General features: G+C 43.9%; 2 protein-coding genes across 2 annotated transcripts in view; both read right to left on the bottom strand.

Moving 5' to 3' along the window:
• Positions 1–1,951: 1,951 nt before the first annotated feature.
• Positions 1,952–24,532, bottom strand: part of LOC115586112 (chemokine-like protein TAFA-5) — a 49,619-nt gene continuing 27,038 nt past the window's right edge. The window contains exons 3-4 of the mRNA XM_030424893.1: positions 12,886–13,013; positions 1,952–4,248 (exon numbers count right to left, since the gene is read on the bottom strand). Of these exons, the coding sequence (XP_030280753.1) occupies positions 4,240–4,248; positions 12,886–13,013 (137 nt within the window). The 3' untranslated portion in view covers positions 1,952–4,239. The remainder of the gene's footprint in view (positions 4,249–12,885; positions 13,014–24,532) is intronic.
• Positions 16,936–18,446, bottom strand: LOC115586109 (uncharacterized). Its single transcript, XM_030424888.1, has 2 exons — positions 17,330–18,446; positions 16,936–17,065 (listed from the first exon to the last, which is right to left on the bottom strand). The coding sequence occupies exon 1, from the start codon at positions 18,394–18,396 to the stop codon at positions 17,620–17,622; it is 777 nt and encodes a 258-aa protein (XP_030280748.1). The 5' UTR covers positions 18,397–18,446; the 3' UTR covers positions 16,936–17,065; positions 17,330–17,619.

Here is a 24,532-nt window from a genome sequence, read left to right as displayed (position 1 = left end):
TAAACGTTCAAAGATTAAGGAAAATGAGATGGAGGGAAAAAACAGCAAGAACCAGAGTTTCTGGTGAGTTTTGAGTTGAGTCAGAGGCTGAGCTAAACAGTCACACACAGACACTCTGTAACATACAGTCGGTAGGGGACATTTTCTTAGAGTGTGAGACTTCCTCAGTCCCTCTTCAGAACTCACCTGGATAAATCCTAATCTGTATTCAGAAGCAGCCAATCTTCATCTCCATTGGTCTTCATATAGACGCATCAATATTAAAGTGAGACTGCTTCAAAACCACCTAAAAGTTCCTTGTCATAAAGACTGATTATTATGTTTCTGATCATTGCAATCTTTTATAATCCGGGTTATCCTCTGAGGGAGCCCAAACAGACTCTCTGGAAGTCTGCAGAAAGTGTTTTTGAGGCTTGTGGACCTGATGAAGGAATGTGCCTGCTGCAGGAAAATCAATTACATTAATATGATGCATATAAAAGTCATGGAAAAATGTCACTGATAAGTGTTAACTGTCTCATATAGATGACTGACAGTCAGCTCTCACAGATCCTGATTTTAGTAAACAGGTAATGCATCGGAGCAGATTTCTCATGATTTCCTGTTCTGTGTGTAAAACTGGGCTAATAGTGCTGCGGGGGGAGAAGTAGGCCAGAATTTAAAGTTAATAAATAAAAGAGGATAATGTAAGAGCAGTGAAGCCTCAGAGAGCTCAGCCTACATTCAGCTCAATATTTTTAGTTCATCTGACGCCAGAACACTGACACATTCAGCTGGTGAATTCAGCGGGAAAATGTCTGAAAACGTCTGAGGGCTTCGGTTTGACAGGGCGACGACTGAGTCTGTAACACCCGTCAGTCTGAGGAGCCAGCTGTGGATATAAATCACCTGTTTACAACGAATGGCCTCATCTGTGCATCTACAGTGAAGCACCTCTGCACTGCAAGAAACATGATTGCTATCTGTGTTATCTCTGTTGTCTTTGTCTCTGTGCTAAATTGTTTTGTGCTGAACAGAGTTGTCTGAAGGTCGGGACTTCATTATATCGTTTTGATCTCAATCTTGTTGAATAATTCTCATTATATAATTCTCATTATCTGAAGATATCAAACCACATACGTCATCCTCAAAACATTACCTCAAGGTTAAATCTTTATCTGTTCATGAGCTAATTCGTTTTTAATAGCTTTTATACTTCTTCAGTAATCGCAGTATGTTTTGTTTGTTTTCCGCTGGACGGCAGAACGTTTTGTCACATTTACAGTTAAGAAAAAAAGGAGAGAGGACGCTGGCGAGATGTCCCCACCACTTTTTAGAAGCATAAACTGTTAAAAAAGTATAATCTTCTCTATAAATAGAGGAGTTGGTAAACATATGAGAATTCTTTGCTCTACATCAGCACCTGCAGATGAAACTGTCTGCACAAAAATGTAACCCAGGACCTGATCTGTAGTCGTAGTAAGCAACAGCTTACAACATGTGCAAGAAAAGTGTGAAAGCATATGCTGTCAAATCAGAATGTCATACATTCAGTGGCATGAACAGCTAGGTTTGCAAACACACTAAGATCACTGTGTTTTCTAAAGCAGATTTTAGAATTAGAATTAAAGATGTATAAGATGAAATATTTAGATAGGGAGGTTGTGTTTTTTACTGCACCTGCTTAACATCGACAGAACAGCATTTAAAACATGACTGAAAATAAAAGGACGTCACTTTGTTCCTCTTTTCATAAATAGTAAAAGACGTTTCAGAACTCGGAGCGAACAAATATCACAACTAAGAATCTCTCGATGACCACATCCCTGTGTTGAACACAGTAAACATATCCCCCCATGAATATACCTTTGGTGATGATACAGAGAAATCTTTCGGCCTGTTTCCTCTTCTTGTCTTCATTACCAAACTCTTTAATGGGACATTAGAAGAAAAACCTTTGAGATGAAAGACAAACTTGTGTTTTCTGTTTAATGAAAAACATGTTCATAATGGCAGAGCATCAAAACAGAGACTTGACTCCATCTCCTGCAGTTATGATGATGAATAAGGCAATGACCTACGGACACACTGCATTATGGGATTTGGTGTATATAACTTATAATAACTGAAGGAAAAATCAATCCCACTTTCTCCTAAACAAGATTTATAAGTTGTAACGAATGACTAGATGGATGTTAATTGCTTAGTTTTCCCTCTTTAATTCAGGAAAAGAGTTATTTATCAGCCATTTGCTAACATTGACTGCAGAGTTGATGAGTTATTGTAAGAAACCTAAAAACAGACTTCACTACAGACAGAACCAGCAAACGGGATTTTTTCACTACCAAGCAAATCAAAAGAACTGACCTAAAAGCGTTGGTAAATCAGCAGTTAACTATTCATAAAACCATTAGTTACAACTTATAAATGCTTTAAAAAGAGTGATTTATAAGAAAGTGGCATCAGGACTCTTTTCCTCCGTCCCTGCTGTCTGAAACCGTAAGCGAGCATTGAGCAGCAGCGAGGTTCAAACTTCTGCAGCTGGCTGTGAATCCAGTTCATGACGAGCACATCAGAGTCAAATAAGATTTTCTACAAAGATACAACATATAAAATTGTTAAATATAGAACTTTAGGCTCTTGAAAATACATTTAATGCCTCTTTCCCCTCAGACAGACACGACAGCTCGGCTTCTGGTGTGAAATGGTTGCTTCATTGAAACCTCCGGCGCCCCGTCAAGCATGTTGTCTGAATGTGGCACTGAGAAACGTCAAATCTGTTTTAATGCATATCGTAGTCGGCTGGAGAAGAGCAAGAAATCAGTTAGAATTCTGCATTCACTATGATAAAAAGTGAAAACTTTGCACACTGGCTCTAAACTCAATGGAGAATATATTGAAGTTGTTGTAGTGTGCGTGGAAATGTCATCTGTCAATGTCGACAGACCACTGACGGATGACCAAATTACTAAAATTCAGCCCGTGTACCTGGAATGTGAACATAATATGACGCGTACTGTAGAAATGTTGATATGATAGATGACACCTACAAATTTGAAAACGTCTGTGGTTTTCAGAAATGTGAAATTCAAGTTCTTGTCTGTGCTGGAAACAAAAAATATCTGTAGGTATTTTATTTTATTTCAAATTCAGTCATCAGGATGTTCTTTCAGGCTCATTCAGCAGCTGTTTGGCTGTCAGTTCACTAGTTACAAACATAAACACAACAAGACTTTTTGTCGAGTCAGTGTTGTGATGCTTTGTATGTTTTCACAGATGGGAAAAATGATTGAGGAACTTCGAAAGATTATTTTGACAAAACCTTTTTTTTCTACAAGTCATAAATACAGGAGGGAACACAATTTAGACGACACTTACAAAATAGATCACTGGAAAAAAGTGTCTCCACTGAACCCTCAGGGCTTCTGTAGTTTTGTTTTGAAACAATGCAAAAACAAAACACATGAAAATGTTATAATATAGTTTAAGATTATTGAGTGTAGTCTCGAATGATTGCTTAAGTTTAAGTGGTTTCCTATAAAAGTACATTCACCTGGTTGGATGTGTTTGCTGCCCTGGTTAACTGGCAGTTTTCCCAGACTGCCTCTAATCTTCGAAATATGTCAGAACCGCGCAAAGTTTTATGTTCTTATCATAAAAATGTCTTCTGTGATTTCTCACTTTCTCCATCTGACTGACACGCAGAACATGAACAGCTGTGCCGTCCCAACAGAAACATCCAAAGCTTCTCTCCTCGCTCAGATACTTAGATGTTTTATCATTAACTCATATACATGTTTTACTTTGCTTAGTTAAGTCACTTACTGTATAATAACACAACGTGTTCATTTCTTTACATGGATGGTGGTGTGTGTCTGGGAGGGCTTCTGAGAGTCTCTGCCCCTATAAGAACGTCTCACCGTTTGCTCTGTTCATCTTTGGTCTGTAAAAACGAAACAGAGTTTTGTGCCAAACAAAAAGAAATCGATCCAGCAGCTAGTCATAATCCACTTTTTTAAAATCTCCTGGAGAATAAAAGGAATCACTCCCTTCCCAGACAGAACTTCGAGCTGCAGTTTCCACAGGTCACCCAAGCATGAGGGAGGGCGTGCCGACGCCTCGCTCTGTGGCTCTGATGGCGACTGATGGTTGGTCGTCAGCAGCTGCTGCGGCGTCGGTGGATGCTCCGCTTGGTGATGATGGGCGATGGGCGATGGGAACCAGTCTTTCTCTGGGGAGCGCCTGTCCTTGCCGCCGCTGTCAGGAGACCTGGAGGACAGAAATGAGTGACGTTAGAAGAGAATCTCACAACCAATCAGTGAGATTGGCGGCTGACCAGTCCTTCAATCCCGAAGCATCAGTTTTTGACGAGTTGGGAATGAGAAAATGAATTTAGTATTTAGTAAATCTGGAATTCAAACATCAGGCACATGGCTCTGCTTAAAAAAGACAGAGAGAGACTATGAGTAAGATGAATACAATGAAAATACAGTCTAGTTCTAGTTCTGCTCATTAGATGTAAAAATGTGTATCAGTTCCAGTACTTCGAAGGTGCTGTTTTAAATGAAATGAATACATATCAAGTATAAAAGTAAAAGACATTGATTTGGCTCAGGCTGGTTGATTAAACCTGTCTCCAGCAGCTCAGTTTGAGCGTCCTCAGCTTCATGCTTTCCTCCCGGCTGCTCTTGGTGAACGTCTCAACTCTGCTGGGCTTCATTAGAGAGAACGAGCCTCACGCCGTCCGCAGAATTAAAAACCACACAGCCCTTTATCCAATTACAGCAGCTGAGCAGGAGCTGAAACTAAACACACTGACACGATGGGAATTCATACGGCAACACATCTCTGCATGCTAGAGACACAGAGGGAGGAGGTAACGAGCCGAGTAACATTCAGAGAAACATCATCAAAGTACGACTGGCTGAAGAAAACAACCAGTTGTAAAACAACCAGTCAACCAGTCTCACCGATGAACTTTCTATGTTTTGATTTACAAGCACACTAATTTTCCACTATTATTCCAACAATATATTAACACAAGATAACACAATAACAAGAATTAGATACAGTTATATGGGCCTCAGTTGGGGTTTTTTATGGCAGTTTGTGACGCACAACCTCTTGCCCGTTAGCGGCATACGGTCGGCTCTGCGCACTGTAAACAAACCAGCCAACAGTTTGCAGCATCGAGGTAGAGATGCATGAACGTGAGAAAAGCCTGCATTTTTGGTTGGAAGGAGACACCACCAACTTTTAAACATTATTAAAGACTTGGATGTCAACAGGAACAAATTAATATAGAGGCTGTGTTCCCACAATGGAACAAATCTGCCACTGATGGTAAACTCTATGGATGTTTGGCTCCACCCAGGACATCAGGTAGGCCAGGCCTGATCTGATATCACCTATTTGGTGCTGTTCCTGAAACGTCATAATTGATGTTGCTCCAGGACCATCGTTTCAGTGCACAGGTAGACTTTTGGAACCACAGATACATCCAAGGTTGACAATTGTACCAAATGTGACATTACACTGTTCACATTACATGTTTATTAACCATCTGTCGAAGGAGGAAGTGGATGGGTAGGTGGGGGTGTTAATACAGCCAACAAGGCTGCCAAACAGGTGACCACATTTCGAGTCACACTGCCGGATGTGTTTAAGGACACCCAAACCATGTTTTACAAAACCTAAACCAAAGTACTTTGGTTGCCCAAACACTAAACAAACAGGAAGAGAAAACTGAAAAGAAAAAGAAAATAATGAGAGAAGAGTATAACGATATGTTCCTAGCAGGATACAAAACTTGTTCTCAACCCATTTATCCATGATGGCTTGTTCCAGATGCAAACTTTGTTGCTTTTTGCTTAGTGGAAATGATGGTCCTGGAGCAACTATAATTATGACATTCAAGGAGCATCAAGACAATGGCATATAGATGGGTTTACATATGTTTGAAAAACCAGTGCATCTCAATGCCAGTGGGCGTATTTGACAGCCTGCGATTGAGAGCAGGCTTGATCCACCCTACACGCTCACATGACAGCAGCTCCACCCAGTATGCAGAGTCTGCATCTCATGAGGTGCGGACATATGGTCCCCCTGAAGGCTCTGAGACGGATCATAAATATGAAGCTCTGGGGACAAAGGAGCAGGGACACTTCATCTCTGTCCCCTCTGTGGAGGCAGAGCTCCCTGTAATTGCTATCAGGTAAGGACTCACAAAAAGAAGAAGTAGAAGAAGAAGAAGCAGAAGAAGAAGCACCTCTGAGCCGCTCACCCCTGAATTATTCATGGGTATCCTGTTTGACTGCTGCCGGAATTCAAAAAGAGCTGGAGGAGTCAGACAAGGACAAGTTGGATTACACTGAGAACCATACATCACTCTGTAACAGCATCAACATTCAGACCGTCCCTAAACGCTCCGCTAACAGCTGATTAAACATAGAGGTGAAGGTGTGTTTGGAACATTTTTATTGTGTTGCGCAAATGTGGAGCGTTTTTGTAGGGAATAAAATAACACTCCAGGCTTTCACTGCTGCTGTGAAACTCTGAGCCCAAGTCACCATCAGACCTAAGTGAACACTGAAATAATCACACAGCACAACACAGCGGGTAGACCCTTCAGTCCTCAACTTCAAGTGTTTACACGATGTGTTAGGGAACCGAGTGATTGTTTCTATGGGAATAGTGCAGACTGAGACTGCGAGCAGCGAAGTCAACATGACCGCTCCTGGTGCAGATTCAACAGAAACACAGCCTCAGACAATAATGAACAAAATGATTCACATGGCAACAGTGTGCGTGTTAACGTTAGCATCAGCAAAAGCAGGAGGAGGAGCGTGCAAACCAAAAAACGTTTAACTTAGCCTGGGAGCCAAACCAAGCTCATGTTTCATGTCCTCAGGCCTCCTGCTCAGACTGATTTAGCTTAATGCTGGTCAGTGTCAGGCCAATCACAAATGTTTGTCTAATAATAGGTGGGCTTGATATACTGACTTTATATTCAATTAACAGGGCAACTTGCCTCGACAGCAGATTATTTTATGGCTCAGGGCCCGGGACAACTGACCTGGTGCTCCGCCCCTGTGAGCGATATGTGATGAAGAACTGTTAGGTTCAAAAACAAGTCAATTTTGACTTCACAGGAACTTTAAACTGGCAATAGACACATTTTTTCCTTCAACTTGTCATTGTAATGTAAAAACTGATAACAGCTTCCCGCAAAAATGAAGGTGGCATATAGGCACAAAGGAAGCGTGTCTGTCGCACACCCAAAACAGGAAGAGCCAAAAAAATCTCACCAGATTCAGTGTGTAGGTCAATAGCTTGGAAGTTGAAGTTTTTTTTTATGTGATGGGGGTTTTGAAGTACATACAGATAGCGGAAGGAAGGGGTGAATAGGTGCCCAATGACAGGAGTTATAGCGGTTGGTAAGTCGGACTACATGGTTTGTACAGTGTTGTGTTACAGAGCGACAGTGCAGCGAGTTTTCTTTTCCCTCACAAACAATCTTTAGCTGAGCACAGACACCTGCTGCAGAGAGCTCATTGCAGAATTAACATCAATTACCCACAGCTGATAAAATCTGCAGCCGGTGACGCTTATCATTTGACTGAAAAAGTGGCGTTGTCAGCACCGTCTGAAAATGAGACGCTTCTACCTGAGTTATTTCTACAGCTTAATGAATTTGGATTTCTGCCATCCTGGACCTCGTCTTTCAGGACGCAATCTGCTGACGGCCTCAGGAAGCGGTCAGTTTGAAGTGAAAGGAAAACAGATGATGTGATGTGACAGCCTTCAAACTCCTCCTGAGTGTTTACAGGGAGGTTTAAGTCAAACTGACCAGTGACAGTTTCCTTCTGATCAGAAGACAAGGTGAAAACAGCAGCTGTAATCGTTTCCTGTTAAAAAACAGAAAAAAAAAGAAACTATTTACAGGATATTCGGTCACTGAATTTGCATCATGCCGTGTTCACAGTCACCTTCTCTTCAAGGAGAATTGGATTTCTGTCTGATTGAGCAGACTGTGATTTGTTCCTCTGTCTTTTTCTCCCGGTGTGACCGAAAATAAATTCAAAGTGTTTTCTACCAGACACGCACAAACGTACAGAAACATACAGACAGGAAAAGTCACACACTTTTTTCAAGGACATGTTGTGATGAAACAAACAAAAAAAAAAAACCCCTCCAGGTGAGCCAATGCAGCGGGACACAAATGAGTTCTGCTTTGAGCTGCGACGCCTGATTACACCTTCGCAACGGCAAATTACACCCTCGCTTCACAGACTGTAATGATCATGTACGAATGAAAGGGATGAAATGAAATGCTGAACGCTCTCAGCTGCTCCAAGCCACGCAGCTCAAAGAGATGAACAGATGAACAGGAGCGTGCGGGGTTCACCTCTTCAACTCCAACACCCTCCTAAAAAACACACACCTGAGGCTCCATCATTACCGACTGATCCAGTTCAAACTCTTTACTTTATTTTGATTCAGGTGAAGATCTCAAGGTGTCCACAGATACTAAATCTGTCAGACTGAAAGAGATCAGACAGAATGAAATGAAATTAAACATGTTGATATTTACTTTAATGCTTTTTAAACCTGCAATAACTGATTTATTTGGACACTTTGGAGAAAAAGTTTTGAACACACATCAACATATCAACTTCCAAGTTGTGGCTGCTGGGTCGATTCCAAAACTCTTCTTGACTATTAATCATTTACAGACCAAAACATGTCAATAAAACTGACTTCAGGCTGAGCTCTGAATCATTAGTAAAAACAACAAACTCCTCACATATCAAATATTAAAAAAACAGCCGGACATCGTCAGGTGCCCGCATCTCCAGCAGGACCGACCAGACTGATCAGACGCTTCCTGTCTCCCGCTGTCGACTTCACCAAAGCAGCTGTGACCACACAGTTTAAACCGTTGCTTTGATTGGCTCAGGCTAAAGCCTGGCGGCCCAATGGGATCAATTACATGAAGAGGATCAGAACGCAACACCTGTCATGCATCGCTTGCTCCTTTCCCCTTAGTGGGAGAGAGCTTTTAATTCACAGCCAGGTGTTTTGACGAATAACCGGAGATTCACTGAGCAGTTTACTGACTGTGAGCACAAACTGAAGTAAGCGGACAACCAAACTGTAGAGTCCCTGTGTTTGGACCTGTTCTTCACTCCGATGAAGAGAAAGCTTTAAAGCAACAGCACTCAGTGATACAAACATGGCCACAGTGAAAGGAGGAAGAGGAGGCCAGCCCGGTCACCAGGACATAGGACACAGTAACACAGTAAATCCTCACCTACCCTTTTAACATACTAAACAGCAGGTTTGTGAGAGTTTTCAGACACAGCCAGTAGCTCTGCTTTGGCTAATGGTAAAAATGCTCAGATAACGATGAACCAAGGGGTGATCAAAGCCCATATTATCTCCGACTACCTAGTTAATAACATAAAGATGCTGATGAAGATGTTGACGCCTCGTCGTTCATGTAGTAGTGAACTGGCTGCAGGCGTGATCGGGATCTGGCTTTCAGGCATCACACACAGCACACTCTATGAAATGTATTTGGCACTTATTGATTTCACCTTTCACCTTTCCATGTTATTCACTCAGTATCCTTTAAAAGTACCGAGTTGGTACCCAATCCCACTGGGCACATTGCATTTTCTTTAATAGCTCATTATGTAATTGAAGTCGGCTCCTGTTTCACCAAATCTTTTTTTCAACCTTTCTTTAATCGAGTGCTGTCTGCGGGCTTGTCAGTTAATGGCAAACAAAATGAATAGTAGGAGAACGACTCAATAACCAGATATGATCAGAGACTCTGAGGAGAGGAGAATGTGTTCTCACGAAGGAACAGAGACAGCACAGATGAGCTTCATCGTGTTGTTAGTTACACATCAGCTTAAATCACTTTACTGCTCTATAACAGCAAATACAGGCTTCAGTTATCAGACGTGTGCGTGTGTGTGTGTGTTATCTGCTGTGTCCATGATAAACACAGCAGCTGGGAGTAAACTGGAAAGCAGGCGGCCTTGTTTTCCAACATAATTGCTTTATGATGAATTGCAACTGGTGATGAGAAACAATGAGCTCCGTTTCTATTTATTTCACTTCCAAAGCAAAAAAAAAAACAAGCCAGAAGTCGTCTCATTAATATTGCAAAGCTGCAGCTTCTTAAAAAATTAAAGAGAGCTAAAAACCCATTTTTTAATACTCTCGGAGCCTATAGATGTTTAAAATCCTCCTGGGATGTTACAGTCCGGCTCTGAAACACACAGGTGAGCAGTCAGGTGAAGCTTCTCTGAGATATCACCAACATGAAACTGAATCATTTGCATCTGCATCTGAAAGTGAGAGCTGCTCCACCTCGAGTCAACGTAGACCAAAATATCAGGCAAATTTAAATCTGATCTGATGATGGCGTTTAATCGACCAAAGTTATTGCAATTCATCCTGAGAAGGTCGTTAATGTAATTGCAATCCCTTGGGTGGTACATGAACCACGACTTGTGTATACACCCTGACTAAAAAGTGTTGTGACTAACGTCTTCACCCATCTACAAAGGGTTCATGACAACATTTGAGTCTCCATCAGCCTTTGAGAGGAGAACACTGAGTCTCATTATATATCAGCAATTAAATCCTCTACACATTCTGTACATCCCTGTAAGCCTGTAAACCTCCTCGGGGCTAATTGAACGTCATTTGTTCCTCTGATCCTGCTTTCTGAGCTTTAATGAACGCTGATTCCTCTCCTCGTGTAAACACTGTAGAGCTGCGTGTCGGTCCGCCCACTCAGTGCTGCATCTCTGTAATTTAATTTGCATTACAGCGAGTCAATCAGATCTGCTGTCCTTCATTAGCAGAGGAGCTTGTTTGTGTGAAGCTTCCTTTTTTATGTAAAAAAAAAAGAAAATGGAGATTTCCTCGTCTGTGTATCTGTCGCAGAGCTGGAGGCGGCAGGCGCAACAGCGCACTGACGTGTCTCAGCCAAATGAAGACAAGAAATGAGAGAGTGTTGTTTGTGTGCGAGACACCGGGGAGACATTCATCAGCCAGAGGACAAGCTCAGAGGATCAAACATCTTCTCCCAGCATCCTTTGCTTCCAGTCAGAGTCAGGATTATGGTATAGATTGAAAAGAAACCATCATTCCTACATGATATCACGCTGTGAGGCTTGTTCCAGCATCATTTATACCTAAAATGTTCTGCTCAGGGAGACGCTGCGGTGAATGAAGTAACATTTTTTATTAACAATTGATAACTTAAATAAAGATTATGTTTATTTTAGACATAATAATAACAAGAGCATAAGGGTTATGATAAAATGGAAATGTTGTCATTGATTCTGGTGGTTGGGTTGGAATAAAACTGGAAAGTTTGGTGTGTTTTCGTGCTGAGTCTGAGAAATGTTGTAAGCCATCTTGAAAACGTCAAGATCTTAACTTAAAACATATTCTTCAAAGTTTCAACAAAGGAGGTAAAGGAACCACTGAAAACAGTCAAAAAGAGACTAAATCCCCCAGTATGTGTCCGAATTCATAGGTGCTGCAGTGCTGCAGGAGTGTGTGTGCCCTCAAGAGGCCGAGAGACATCGCTCCAACGATCTGACTGAATTTCACAACGGCGGGCATCTCCTCGCTCTGCTGTCCATCTTTAAAACAACAAGTTCCCAACGGAGGAGAAACTCTCAGACAGGGCAGAGAGGAGGGAGGTTTGTAAGCCTCCCGAGGTGTGAAAGTCAGCAGCGGTTTGACAGACTTCATTATTCAGAGAGCGGACCGACTCGTCACAAACCAACCAACCAGAACGCAGGAGTGAAGGAGTGAAGGAGTGAGCGGAGGTTTGGTGTGTCGATGCAGGACACTGCCCATCAGCTTTCAAACACTCAGAGGAAACACTGCTCTGACATGCAGACAGAAGGTTACAGTTGTCTTTCTGCGTTTATCTCATTCCTTAAACATCCTGAGTCCTGTGTTTGTAATCATAGCAGCCGGGTTTCTCCTGGAGAACGCTCATTTATAAATTGTTTAATTTATAAAATCTCTGCAAAGGGCCATCCCATCCCCATCTTCATGTCTTGTTCTGTTAAACCAATAGTCCAAATCAGGGATGTTAACGGCTAACAGTTAACTGCTGAGGATATTTCTTATAGTGATGCATGTTGGCCTGTAGGTTAGTTTGCATACAGACACAGTTCACAACTGAATGTTTTCAATAGACAGTAATGATAATCAGCCTCATCAGGCTAAGAGTCCTTAGCTGAACAGAAAATGACAGAGAACTGGAGGAAGACAAAGACCTGTGTTTTAAAAATCGACAAATCTTGAATGAGGTTTGGTGGATGTGATTATAGCTGCTGCATAAAGAGGCTCTTGAAACAACTCCTGTTAATCAGCCGCTGTGAAGAGAGTACTCATGGGTAGCAATTATTCAATCAAGACGCACGCACACACGCACACACACACACACACACACACACACACACACACACACGCGCGCGCGCACACACACACACACACAGGCTTTTGGCTCTAATTTTGATAAGCGGTGTCCAAGTTAGATGATGTCCTCACGTTATTAGAAGCTGATGGTAAATTCAGATCTTTGATTGAAATTAAAAAGCCGGGGATGAAAAGAAAGAAGGAAGGAAAGAAGGATAAAAGGAAAGGAGGAAAGAAATAATTGACCTATATCACTGACAGAACACTAGCAAAGTCAAAATGCCTCACCATAAAACATGGGCTCAAATAAGAAAAGCCAGCGTACAGAGAAAACCTTGTTGAAGGACAACACTGGGGTGAGACAGACAGATATGATTTCAGTCACATGTGAATGAGGCCGAACAGGTTCTGGTTCTCTCTGGTCCGGTTCGGTTCTGTTCTCACCGTGGTGGTCTTGACTCGGCCTCCTGGTTGCGTGCAGGTCCAGCCCGACTGGTTCACCAGGAGATTACAACCTTCGTCGTCCAAACACGGCGACATCTCGCACCACTGTCGACTCCACACGATACGAACTGAGGGAGAGGAGGAAGAGGAGAGACAGGTGAGTTGTTTCGTCTTTATTTCTTTTTTATTCTATTCTACGGGCGGAGAGGATGTGTTTGTGTTGAGCATTAAATTTGCATGCTTGTTTTTTTCTCACGTTGCTATGACACCGCTGCATGACCAGGCAGTTCCTGTCTTCAGTGATGTTTTCACACGTAATTTGAGATACATATATCTTTTAATCCAAGCTCTTCTTAAAGTCTGTCAGCAGACAAACAGCTGATTTGTTTCCTTCTTCCAATGAACTTTTACTCCACTAGTAATCCACGTATGCAGCTTATACATCATTATTCATGATCATTTCTTTTAAATATTTAGGTTACCTGTATGATGTAAAGTCGTTAATACACCACCATACAGAATATCATGATAAGTAATGTCAGTGACTCCATCATAGGGCAGGGTGTAATATAACAATGTCGTATCTTTTGCCTTGGAAGATGAACACTCTTTCTATTATTCTCACTGTTTTCTGGTAAACATCCTGGAATACTTGAGAAATGACACATAATTCCCATTACATTTTTGACCTTTTCTCCTCCAGTCTAACAACATCACGACAGCAGGAGTCATTTTTACAGAATGAGGAAACTTTTTCTTGTACAACTATTTCTTTATTACTTTTGCTTCAAAGTCATTCTGAAATGACGACCTTTTTCTTGTGAAATTCCAACTCACTTTCATAATTTCCAAAAGAAATGGCACACAGTGAACCCAAACTCAAAGAACCAAAACTGAACCAAAGGGAGGCTGTTTGGATTCATAGACTGGATGCGTTGGTCTCAGTGAGGGCATAGATATCATGTTTTCTGTTCCCCCTGTCTTTACAGCCTTTTGGGATGTAATATTATGTGTATAAGTGGCTATTTTGTATGTTTTAACATTGTGTGCTCTCATCTCTTGTTTTGTCATTGCTTGTATCTGTTTCGCCTTGTGTCATGTGAGTGCCTCCAATTGGCTGTGACAACTGTAAAGGTGAGGCCACACTATGTGTGGAGCCCTGATTAGATCCTGATGGTTGAAACGTGTTGGCTTTTTTAATGATTTGGCCACAACAGTAAAAGCTTTTTAAATTTCCTTACTTATTCTTAATATTTTCTTTTTTGGATTGTTTTTGGAATCTCACAATTTTTTTTCCGACATTTTGTTAAATAGAGCAACCAGTCATCTTCTCTTTTTTACATGTAAGCTAGAACATCATATAATGTCTTTCTTATACAATTTAAAAATAAAGTATGACTTTAGTCTGAAAACATTACAACTATAAAAGTTGTTTTGACTTGCTGACTTGTTTGTGTCTCTGTACAACTACTTCATGTGCTTTATTTGCCCCCCAGGGACAAATAAAGTTTTTCTTTATTGAATTTAATTGAAATGTTTAAATTCATTTTGTCTTAAAGTAACAGCTATTTCTTGTAAACTTACTTGTATTTTCATAATGTGCAACTTTGTCTTGAAATTACAACTTTGTTCTCACAAATATATGACTACCATTTCATTTTCATCAGATTTTGTTACAAATAACAACTTTGTTATTTAGTCTTTATTCTTTAAATTGCCAAAGAAAATGGAACACAAACGAACCAAACTAAACATCCGAGTACTGATTCTGTTTACTGTACACACCTCTCTCAGCTATTTATAAAGAAATAGGACATTCTCACATCTGCATTTGCATATTTTGGCTCCCTGATTGGCCCACAGAGAGGAGGGGTGATGAAGATGAGGAGGAGAACAAGGAAGGAGCAAACAAGGAAAAAATGAATCACAGGACGTTTGGTGCCATCAGAGGCATAGACATCCTGGCTTTTAGTCCCTTGTATGTGTTACACTCCAAGTGGAACAGTGGATCCTACATTTCCCATAATGCAACCAGGTGTCATCTCATCATCAGTCCCTCTTGGCCTGGTAAACATCTTTCAACTTCCACACCTCCAGTAACAACGCAGGCTCAGATGATTTGATGATGTCTCTATGGAATCATCAGGGTCATTTTTCCAAGAGCCACAAAACACTTCTTAGCATCTAAATATAACAAACCCTGAGCTTTATATGTAAAAAATGTTGATGTGACCCCTGTTTAAATACCCTGTTAAGAAAGTCATGTGTTTGCATTACTGATGTTCATGTGTAAAAACAGGTGGATTTTCCCTTCGATTAAGAATCAAATCTCCAGATAATAAACATTACAAACAGTCAATACTGAGAAGGTCAAAGTGAGAGTGACAAAGAACATGCTGTTCATTTTTCAGCAGAATCTGGAACGAATATCTGTCAGCAATTAACTGTATGTGCATCTCATTAAAGATGGCTGCTGGCCCCAGAGGGGGAAAACACACCAGGTAGAAGCGAGAGCGATGTTCATCATTATGGAGAGGAAGGATAAAACACAACAAGATGAATGAGAGTGTGTAGGTACGAAGATCAGTCTTCTCATATGATGGTAATGACTGACATGATAGTCCTAAATGAACAGCGTTGGGTCTAAAATACTGATATATGACAAACTGAACGTGATAATAATGAGCTCGCTTAGTTGATAGTTGCTGTAATCACTCAGGTATCCAGAACAAACATGTTACATCCTGTTTAACAAGATTGTCACACATTTGACCTGAATCATACCTAGAAAAGCTACCTGCAAAGTGCTTTTAAAGAATCCAGTTTTCTGGGAATTTTCCTTTAATGTATGCATATTTTAACCGGACGTTACATTGCAACATAAAAAGCAACACAATGTAGCCTTGCATGACGAGTACAAATACATTGACAACTGTATTTACTTGTTACTTTGCAGACTGCATGCGGAATCAAAGTCATAGTAGCTAATTTAGTTTCATTTAATTTATATGGTCGTCAATTGGATGTCAGGCTTCAACAAAAAAGGGGAACCAAATGCAAGACACTAATGCAGACAGGTAACTGTACGAAAAGTAAGCTTTTAATAACAAAAGCCGAAAAACCAGATTCCATGACATAGGAAATACAATCAGACAATCAGAAATGCAGGAAACTTGGACAAAGGCAAGGCAAGGCAAGGCAAGTTTATTTGTATAGCACAATTCAGACACAAGGCAACTCAAAGTGTTTTACAGGCTCACACAAATTACATTAAAAGACATAAACATTTCATTTAAAAGACATTAAAAATTGCATCATAAGAAAAAAAAAAAAAAACTCAGAGTAATAATGCAGTTCAAAGACTTGAATTGCTTCAGTTAAAAGCAGTGGCAAAAAGAAATGTTTTAAGTCTTGATTTAAAAGAGGTGAGTGTTGGAGCAGACCTGCAATTTTCAGGGAGTTTGTTCCAAATATGTGGCGCATAGTAACTGAAAGCTGCTTCTCCATGTTTACTTCTGACTCTGGGGACTGAAAGCAGACCGGTACCTGATGATCTCAGAGGTCTTCATAACGCGGCAGCAGATCAGAAATGTATTTTGGCCCGAAACCATTCAATGCTTTATAAACCAACAACAGGACTTTGAAATCTATTCTTTGATAGACAGGAAGCCAGTGTAAAGATCTAAGAACTGGAGTGATGTGATCTACTTTTTTGGTTCTTGTTAGGACTCGAGCAGCAGCGTTCTGAATCAGCTGCAGCTGTCTGATGGAGTTTTTAGGGAGTCCTGTAAGGACACCATTACAGTAGTCGAGTCTGCTGAAGATAAATGCGTGAACAAGTTTCTCCAAATCCTGCCGAGACATAAGCCCTCTTATCCTGGATATATTCTTAAGGTGATAGTAGGCTGACTTTGTAACTGTCTTAATATGGCTGCTGAAATTCATGTCTGAGTCCATAGTCACACCAAGGTTTCTGACTTGGTCTGTAGTTTTCAACATTAATGTTAGTGAGGGCTTCGATAAAGGACTGTATTAAACTCTTTATGCTGATCCTGATTTCCAGCTTCGCCCAGGCGTGTCTATTAAAACACGGATCCTGACAACTCTCCTTTAGTTTGACTGCTTTAATGTTGTTGAGCAACAGTACAGAACATGGGCAAACTTGTGTGTGTATGTGGTTCTGTCAACAAAGAAATAAAAACATTTTGTAGCCCTCATGGCATATGCATACATATAGATACATGCACTCTTACGTACTTAAATCTATGCTATATATACACATCTCTTTACAATATAAGCAGGGTGATCACTTAACATAACCAATGCACTCATTAACTCAAATACAAATACACATGGACAACTAGCACCAGCTAATCAATTAACAATCACGTGCATTTTAGCTAGCAAGAACAAGCTAGGTGCCAATATAAACAATATGACTTACAGGTCTCACGGACGCACGCACACAATCATGGGGAATAAGTGAGTCTCTGGCAGCACTCGCTCTCTATCTCTCCACTCAGCGCTCTCTGCTGTCTCACATGCGCTCGATCCCGATGCGCGTCTCCACCCCTGCCTCTCCACTCTGCTCTCACAGCTGTCTCGCATGCGCTCGCTCCCGATGCGCGTGTCCACTTCTCATCTCCGTCACTCGCCCCGCTTAATCAGCATCAATTAACAACCCTTTCGTACAGCCGCCCCCAAATAGCGGTAGCTGTTTGTACCTACGAAAGGCTACTCGTCCTGAGGGGGCCCAAGTTGATCTTCATCATCGGGTATGGCTGGGAGGATGACCATGCGGGCGACAGGCCTGGTGTAGATCTTATCCTTTATTTTCACATCAGCAGACCTCACATGACCATCCGCACTTGTGTGCACCTTAATCACCCGTCCAATAGGCCAGAGTGCCCTTGGTAGCTGGGGGTCTACCAGCATAACAACCTTGTCTTCTGTGGTGTTGACTTGGATGGCGTGCCACTTCTGGCGAGCTTGCATGCCAGGGAGATAGTATCTGATGAAACTTGACCAGAAATGATCTGTCAAGATCTGAGAGTGTCTCCACCTGCGCCGGCTGAGGAGTTCAGTAGCCGGATACACTACCTGAGGAAGAGACCCATCTCGCCGCCCCATCAATAAAAGATTTGGGGTCACAGGGTCAGGGTCGGCAACACTGGATGATACGTAACCCAAAGGCTTTGAGTTCAAAAGGCCCTCCACCTCGATTAACACCGTCCTAAGAACCTCTTCGGCTTGTGCCTGAGCTCCAACAGTTGTATAGAGTGCCTGTTTGACTGAGCGGATCTCCCTCTCCCAGACTCCTCCAAAGTGAGGAGCCGCAGGTGGGTTGAAGTGAAAGGCTATCTTCTCCTTGGCAAGGCTCTGTTTTAGCTCTGGAGACAGTGCAGTAAATGCCTCTCGTAGCTCCTTCTCTCCTCCTCTGAAATTAGTCCCTTGATCTGAGAACAACTCGGCTGGGGTCCCTCGGCGGGCAATGAACCTCCTCAGGGCCATTAGAAAGGAGTCGGCATCAATGTTTGTGAGGAGGTCTACATGCACTGCGTGCGTGGTTAGACACTTAAAGATTATCCCCCATCTCTTTTCCAGACGACGCCCCACCTTCACCTGGAACGGCCCAAAACAGTCCATACCCGTGGAGTGGAAAACTGGCTTAAAGAGGCGAAGGCGAGCAGCTGGTAGGTCGGCCATCTTGGGGACCACAGGTCTGGACTTCCACCGATGGCACTCTGTACAGGTGCGTTGGTGTCGACGGATAGCCTCACGTCCCCGGAGGATCCACAAGGTACGCCGTATTTCCGCAAACACCCGCTCAGGGCCAGGGTGACACAAACGGCTGTCATAATCTTGTATCAGGAGCTTGACAGCAGGGTGACTGGGATCTAGAACGATCGGATGCAGGGTGGCATACTCTAGCTCCTCAGATCTCCGTAGTCTTCCACCAACTCGTATTACTCCGTCTGATTCATCAAACTCTGGGGACAAGGTAAGTAGGCGGCTATTAGCTAGAACAGGTCTACCAGCTCTCAGGAGACGCAACTCATCTGGAAAGCTGTCCTGTTGGGCTCGCTGGAAGATGAGGGTCTCCGCTTTCAGGTAGTCTGCGGCCGTAGGACTGCTGGGCTGACCCGCCGCCCCGCGAAGCACCTCTGCAGTAATCTCTACGAGCTCCTTCCATGTGTTACACTTGTCTGCATCTTGAATTTGGGGCTCCATCACTGTTGATGCGACTCCGCAGAAGGTCGTCTTCCGAAGTTCTGATACCTCCTCCTTGGCAAGAGGGGGAGGGTTTCCTGTCCACTTGTCCTGAGCTCGAAAGAGGAATGGTGGGCCCTGACTCCACCTGTTGGGCTCTGCAAGATCTTTCAGGGTCTTTCCCCTTGTAATATCGTCTGCGGGGTTGCTTGCTGAATCCACGTAGCGCCATGCCTGGCGGTCGGTGAGCTCCTGGATCTCAGCCACCCTTGTCCCCACGAAGACTTTAAAACGGCAGGAATCAGATTGTAGCCACATCAACACTGTTGTGGAATCGGTCCACAAAGTGATCCCTCTGATCTTCAAGGTGAACTCCTGTTGAATCACAGTGGTGATCTGTGCTCCTACCACCGCTGCACACAGCTCAAGCCTTGGCATAGACAGGAGACGTTTGGGTGCTACTCTAGATCTTGCCAGGAGGAATGATAAGTAGGTCTTGCCCTGATTGTCTTCTGTTCGTAAATATGCTACAGCCCCGTATGCCTTCTCGGAGGCGTCACAGAATATGTGAACGTCACGAATGCTGCTGGCACTGTCCACTTCTTTGGGGGTGTAGCACCTTGGCAAACTGATGGATGGTAGGACCTGTAGTTCCCCTTCCCATTCATTCCAGGCATCTAGAAGCTCTTGTGGGAGGAGGGGGTCGTCCCATTCTCTGTTTTTGTCCCAGAGACGCTGGACAAGAACCTTGGCTCTGGTTGTATAAGGCAAGATGTATCCGAGAGGGTCGTACTGGCTTGCCAGCACCTTGTACACATTCCGCATGGTTGGCACTCCACACTCCACTGGCCGCTGTTTGTACCCCAGGGTATCTGACTGGAAGTGCCAACTGAGCCCAAGGGCTGATTCAGGGACATCTGCTTTCTCTTGGGTGAGCCAGAGCTCCAGGCTATCTGATCGGGCCTCCTTTGGAAGGTGACCAATGACATTGGGGTCATTGCTGGCCCACTGACGCAGCTCGAATCCACCAGAGGCTAGGAGGGCCCTTAGCCTGTCCACAAGCTCCCTGGCCTCCACTGGGGTTGGAAGGCTCTGGAGGCAGTTGTCGACATAAAAACATCGCTCCACTGAGAATCTGACACTGTCTCCTGGCTCACTGTGGTCCCAAACATGCCTTTGCAAGGCATAGGTAGCACAACATGGGCTACAAGTAGTGCCAAATGGTAATACCTGCCACTCAAAGACATCAGGAGGATCCTCTCTTCTCAAATCTCGCCACAAAAACCGCAGTAGAGGCTTGTCTTCAGGTAAGAGGCGGACCTGGTGGAACATCCCCTTGATGTCTCCACTGATGGCCACAGGATGCTCTCTGAAACGAAGCAGCACCCCCAGGAGTGATGCACTTAGTGTTGGTCCAGGCAGGAGGGCTTCGTTGAGGTTCAGGCCTTTAAACTGGTATGAGCAGTTAAACACAATGCGGTTTTTTCCATTGTGGCTCACCATGTGGTGCGGTATGTACCACGATTCTCCATCTTGTGTCAGTTCACTAGGCTGTAGTTTGAGGACGGAGCCTGTATCGATCAACTTCTTTATCTCAGCTTTGTATGCCGTGACTTTCTCAGGATCCTTGGCCAACCGCCTCTCAGTGCTTCGAAGGCTTGGCATTACGGCCTCCTTAGGGGCATGGAAGTGTGACATGTCCTTCTTACGGAGGAGTGGTGTGGCATAACGAAGCACTCCTTTCACATCCACCCGTGTAGTCTTCTTATCAAGTAGAGTGACAGCTTCCTGGTCCTGTCTTGACCGGGTCACTTCTTTGTCCTTCCTGTATGGCAGTGTATCAAGCTGCCACAACTTCTCGACATTTCGGAGGAGTTCTATGTTAGTAGGAACGGTGGACGTTAAGAGACACTGCTGCGGCCGTAGTTGTTGCTCCACTATCCGTGCCGGGCCCTGTAATGTCCACCCCAGTCTAGTTCTGATAGCGACTGGTCCACCTGGAGGACCAAACTTCACTGGCTCAATGGGGGTAATGAGATGTGGGTGATCCGCACCAATGAGGATGAGTGGTCTGGCGTTATCGAACTGCTGTAGGGAGAGACCTGCCAGGTGCCTGTACCTTTTCTGAAGACTAGCCACTGGATAGGAATGGTCTGACAGTCCCAGACGAGCAGCTGTAAAGGCTCTATTGATACGGAATCTCTTCTTAGGCTGTGAGGCGGGAGATACACTGAATGCTACAGCTGCCCCCTGCAGTGTCTGGACATCCTGCCGAATAGTTCTGAGGGCAAGATTTTCTGGTGTCCCTTCTAGACCCAGCTTCTCTGCTGCAGCGGAAAGAAGCATTGTGCGCTCTGACCCGTCATCTAGTATGGCATAAGTGTCAAGGGTGTGCTTTCCGTTACGCAGGATCACCTTAATTACCTTCAGCAGCACACGATTACAGTCAGTTGGTCGATCTAGGTAAAGTACCTCGGTGGGTGTGTTTACAAGGCAACTTGTCTCTGCTGACTCCTCCTTAGGTGCTCTGCTGTTAACCTCATGAAGAACTTGCAAGTGTTTGCCTTGGCAGAGGCCACAGAGCTTCTTAAGGGTACACTGCGCAGCCTGGTGAGACCGTCCGCAGCGCCAGCATTTCTTGTTGGCCCGTATCCATTCAGTGATTTGGGCTTTGTTCAGCTTCTGAATGGCTGAACACTGATTGAGGTAATGGGCTTCATTGTCACAGTAAGGGCAATACGCCTTTCCCTTAGCATTCCTCTTCTCTGAAGGGGCATAGGGGGTAACTCCCTTTCCCTCTACATCCTTAGCTCCATGGAAGACAGACGTCGTACGGTTTCCATAACGTCCCTCTAACCTCCGTCCCTGGTTTTCTTTCAGCCCTTTGTTAGGTGTGGTGCCACCAAAGTCTTGACACCATGTCTCATACTGGAGCCAGTCTGCTAAATCTTGGAGCGTGTACGTAGTTCCTGGATTGCGGAACATACAACGCCGGAAGTCTGACCTCATTTCTAGCGGTAGCTTACTGAGTAGGCGTGCTACATGTGATCCACATCTCAATTCACTCTCACCTGCTTGACCAAGCGTCTTCAACATTCCCACCAACGACTGAACCTGTAAGGCAAACCTCTCGAAGTTGGCAGTGTCACCACGACGGATATCAGGTGAGTTCATAACGCTGGCTATCTTATTCAGTGCAACCTGGTAAGGCTGTCCAAACTTCTCATTCAGAGCAGCCATAGTGTCTGTATATGGAGTGGGGGAGTGGAGGTAGGAATCTGCCACTAGACACGCCTCTTCCAACTTCAGGTGGTCTGTTAGAATCTGATATTTGAAGAGCTCTGTTGCATCAGCTGGTAACAGGTTCTCTAGTGCTATCTTTAAGCGAGCGAACTGACTCGGGTCTCGCTGGTGGAAGTTCGGAATAGTTGGCCTGGGACCCCTGTAGGCTGACTCTGATCGAGAGGGTTCACTGTAGGACTGCCTGTGTGGTGGTTCTGCAGGCCCTGGCTTATGGGCAGGTGCATCTAGCCTCGGGTACTCTGGTTGAAGCGGAGCTCCCTTTACTGTCGGTATAGCACGCTGCAGGCTCGGCTGGTGCTGAATTGGTGTGGAGCTGGACAGTGGAGGATGATACTGAGGCTCTCCATAACCTGGCGGTTTAAGGAGTCGGCCAACCTGGTATGGACATTCCCCATCTGATGGAAGAGCACTCATAGCTGCTGCTCGGCTCTGGGTAGGAGCAACGGAGGAGGTACTCAGCCTGATTTCCTGGAGCTCGTGCATCACTTTGTCCAGGAGGTCTGCCACCTCATTCCGTTGAGGCTGCTCTTCGGGCTCTGGCCATGGTGGTGGGGGTTCTGGCCATTCCTCTTCTTCTTCATGTTGTTCTTCTGCTGGGGGTGGAGCATGAGCAGGTGGAGGTAGGTAGTTAGGCCACTCATCTGGACCTGGCTGTTGATTAAGGGACCTCATGGGGGCGTGACTAACTGTAGCTGCCTTTGTTTCCTGAAGGCTTCGCACTGTGTCCACAAGCAACCTCACATCTCCTCTGAGTGAGCGAAGCTGCTCAAAATCCCTATGCATGGCTGCCTGAGATTCATGAAGCTGCATGTTCTCCTCCCTTATCGTCTGCAACTCCTGATGGAAGAGAAAGGGGCTATACTGCACTTCTTGATATCTCTTACCTCGGCGTGGATGAGGTGAATGATTATAATGAGTGAGAGAGGTCATCTCGGCTACTCCCTCCAGCTGTTGATACTCATCCTCTTCTCGCCCATGTTCGTACGGTACTGTGCTCGAGTAATGTGTATTTCGGGATTTACTTCTCTGATAGTCCAATTCGTAATCATCTAGATGACGTGGTGGATGCCTGTCTCTCTTTGGGCGTGCTCCACTGTTATAATGTTCCATCCTTATCCTGTGGTAAAGGCCAGAAATCCGGCTCGAAGGACCTTAATGTTAGTGAGGGCTTCGATAAAGGACTGTATTAAACTCTTTATGCTGATCCTGATTTCCAGCTTCGCCCAGGCGTGTCTATTAAAACACGGATCCTGACAACTCTCCTTTAGTTTGACTGCTTTAATGTTGTTGAGCAACAGTACAGAACATGGGCAAACTTGTGTGTGTATGTGGTTCTGTCAACAAAGAAATAAAAACATTTTGTAGCCCTCATGGCATATGCATACATATAGATACATGCACTCTTACGTACTTAAATCTATGCTATATATACACATCTCTTTACAATATAAGCAGGGTGATCACTTAACATAACCAATGCACTCATTAACTCAAATACAAATACACATGGACAACTAGCACCAGCTAATCAATTAACAATCACGTGCATTTTAGCTAGCAAGAACAAGCTAGGTGCCAATATAAACAATATGACTTACAGGTCTCACGGACGCACGCACACAATCATGGGGAATAAGTGAGTCTCTGGCAGCACTCGCTCTCTATCTCTCCACTCAGCGCTCTCTGCTGTCTCACATGCGCTCGATCCCGATGCGCGTCTCCACCCCTGCCTCTCCACTCTGCTCTCACAGCTGTCTCGCATGCGCTCGCTCCCGATGCGCGTGTCCACTTCTCATCTCCGTCACTCGCCCCGCTTAATCAGCATCAATTAACAACCCTTTCGTACAATTACAGACTGAAGCTGAGCAGAGACTTTAAGTCGTTCTTCCTTGGATCCAAAAACAATTATTTCAGTCTTATCTTTGTTTAACTGAAGAAAACTCTGACACATCCAATCATTGATTTGTTCGATGCATCTACTCAGGGTATGTATGGGATTATAGTCCCCTGGTGATATGGTTATGCAAATTTGTGTGTCATCTGCATAACTATGGTAGCACATTTCATTGTTTTCCATTATTTGAGCTAGAGGGAGCATGTAAATGTTGAATAGTAGAGGCCCCAGAATGGAGCC

This window comes from Sparus aurata, chromosome 8 (genome assembly GCF_900880675.1).
Source record: "Sparus aurata chromosome 8, fSpaAur1.1, whole genome shotgun sequence".
Lineage (NCBI taxonomy): Eukaryota > Metazoa > Chordata > Actinopteri > Spariformes > Sparidae > Sparus > Sparus aurata.
Note: the sequence above shows the minus strand (reverse complement) of the source record. Positions and strands in the feature narration are given on the sequence as shown.